This window comes from Bos indicus x Bos taurus, unplaced genomic scaffold (assembly GCF_003369695.1).
Source record: "Bos indicus x Bos taurus breed Angus x Brahman F1 hybrid unplaced genomic scaffold, Bos_hybrid_MaternalHap_v2.0 tig00003011_arrow_arrow_obj, whole genome shotgun sequence".
Lineage (NCBI taxonomy): Eukaryota > Metazoa > Chordata > Mammalia > Artiodactyla > Bovidae > Bos > Bos indicus x Bos taurus.
The window spans coordinates 1,241-3,213 of record NW_020867595.1 but is presented as its reverse complement, the minus strand read 5'-3'; the positions used below and the strand labels follow the sequence as shown (position 1 = coordinate 3,213).

The 1,973-nt window shown below is 45.8% G+C and overlaps 1 protein-coding gene across 1 annotated transcript; it reads left to right on the top strand.

Annotated features, from left to right (window-relative positions):
• Positions 1-875: 875 nt before the first annotated feature.
• LOC113888898 (eosinophil cationic protein-like) lies at positions 876-1,772 on the top strand. Its single transcript, XM_027535861.1, is given in 3 exon segments — positions 876-937; positions 1,112-1,477; positions 1,480-1,772. Coding segments are annotated over 2 exon segments (474 nt in total). The 5' UTR covers positions 876-937; positions 1,112-1,116; the 3' UTR covers positions 1,593-1,772.
• Positions 1,773-1,973: the final 201 nt, after the last annotated feature.

Sequence of the window (1,973 nt, the reverse complement as noted above, 5' to 3'; positions counted from 1 at the left end):
AATTAAAAAAGTTTTTCCTGTTAACAATGAGAAATGAAATGTACTAGAAAGATAAATGGTGGCTCTAAGGCAGACTGTTTTGTAGAAAATATCACAGATTAAAAGAATGCAAGAATTCAAGCTCTAGCTTAGAATCCCCTCTTTAATACTAAATGTTCATTCTCTGGTAGATCTTACAGACTTTCTTTTAGGTGTTTAAGGTTATGCTACTTAACAGGAAGCGAGAGCAAAAATCAGGCCAGGATAAAAACAAAAGAAAGTGAATTCAGTTGCATGGGAAGCAGGAAAAAAAAAAGCAACAAGAACAGAAACTCATAGATGCAAACTAATTGCTTATAGGATTTTGTGCAATGAGAAATCCAGAGCTTCAATTTTCCAGCACAGGGAGGTGAAGAGATAAAGAATATTTGGGTGAGAGGGAACCGGGACGATTACTAAAAATTAAACGGAGACCTGAATTCCTCTTGTGCAAACAAGCCTCCCTGACCCTTATTTGCTGAGTACTGGGCCTGCCTTTATGTACTTTAGTCTTTCAATGTGTTGCCCCCAAGCTAAGTTATAAAATCTAAGGCCATTCTGCAGCCAGTGATACTTTTTATCTGAAATCCAGACCCAGTGGCAGAGCTGGGCCCTGAACAATCCTAGATTGTTCAATTCTAGGCATCTGCCTAGAATTAGGTTTCCTACAAGAGAAGCAGCAGTGGTGTGTCCCTGGGGACACACAGATTGGCAAATGATGAAACAGGCTCATTGCATGAGTGGGCCCTGTGCCAGTCTGCGGGTTTCTTCATGCCCTAAACTTGGAACCCTCGTGCTTCTGCTGGCCCCACCCACAGGGACTGCTCTATATCTCCAGTCCCAAGGATGGGGGTACACCAGCTGCCCCTGAGCCCCAGGACATTCAGCTGGATCTGTTCTCACAGGAGCCACAGCAGAGGTACTGGGTAAGACAAGGAGCCCTAGGGCTGAAGTTAGAGCCCAGGGCACAGGACAGACTTTGGGGTGAGGAGAAAGGAGCTAGAAACACAGTGACAGCCAGGGTCTGCTGGGTGAGTGAGGAGGGACTGTACTATTAGTGGCTGGGATGCAAAATATACCCTTCTTTTCACAGGAAACATGGTTCCAATACAGCAGGATTCTCGGCTTTGTCTCATTTTGCTGCTGGGGCTCTTGGGAATGGTGATCTCACTCCATGCCCAACCTGGTACTTTAACCCGGGCTCAGTGGTTTGAGATTCAGCACATAAATATGGCCCACCCTCAATGCAATGCCGCAATGAGAGTGGTTAACGGTTACAGAATGGTATGTAAAAATAAAAATACTTTTCTCCACAGAACATTTGCTTATGTAGCTGGTATTTGTAACACCCCAAATGTAACCTGCTCTAAACCAGGCAGGATGAACTGTCATAATAGCTCAGTCCAAGTGCCTATAACCTACTGCAACCTCACAAGACCTGCATTGAATTACACAAACTGCAATACCAACAGACAAGGGCATGGAGGATCTTCATCGTTGCCTGTGACAACAGATCACCTCGGGACAGTCCCAGGTACCCTGTGGTTCCAGTTCACTTGGATAACATCATCTAAATTTGGGGTCAGCACTTTGGCCTGTGCTTACCTGCCAAGCCCCATGGTCATAGCTGCAGTCCTATCTCCTGATCTTCCCGGGAGACCAGCATCAGTCCTCATGGCACCAGCCCCCCTGTGCCCTTTAAGCTTTGCTCAGCTGAAGCTACATATGTACCCACAATAAACTGTACAACATTACACACAAGGCTCTGTGTGTCTGCTTGTGCCCTTCTGTCGTGTGGCTACATCCTGGTCTAGAGGCATTTCTCCTTCTCAACAGAGATTTGTGGGAAAATGAGAGACATGAGGATAAGAGGTTGCTGTGTCTTGAAGTTGTGCAGACTTTTCCTTCTCTCTGCTGTAGGGCAGGAAACCGAGGCTTCCATTCATAGCTGACTG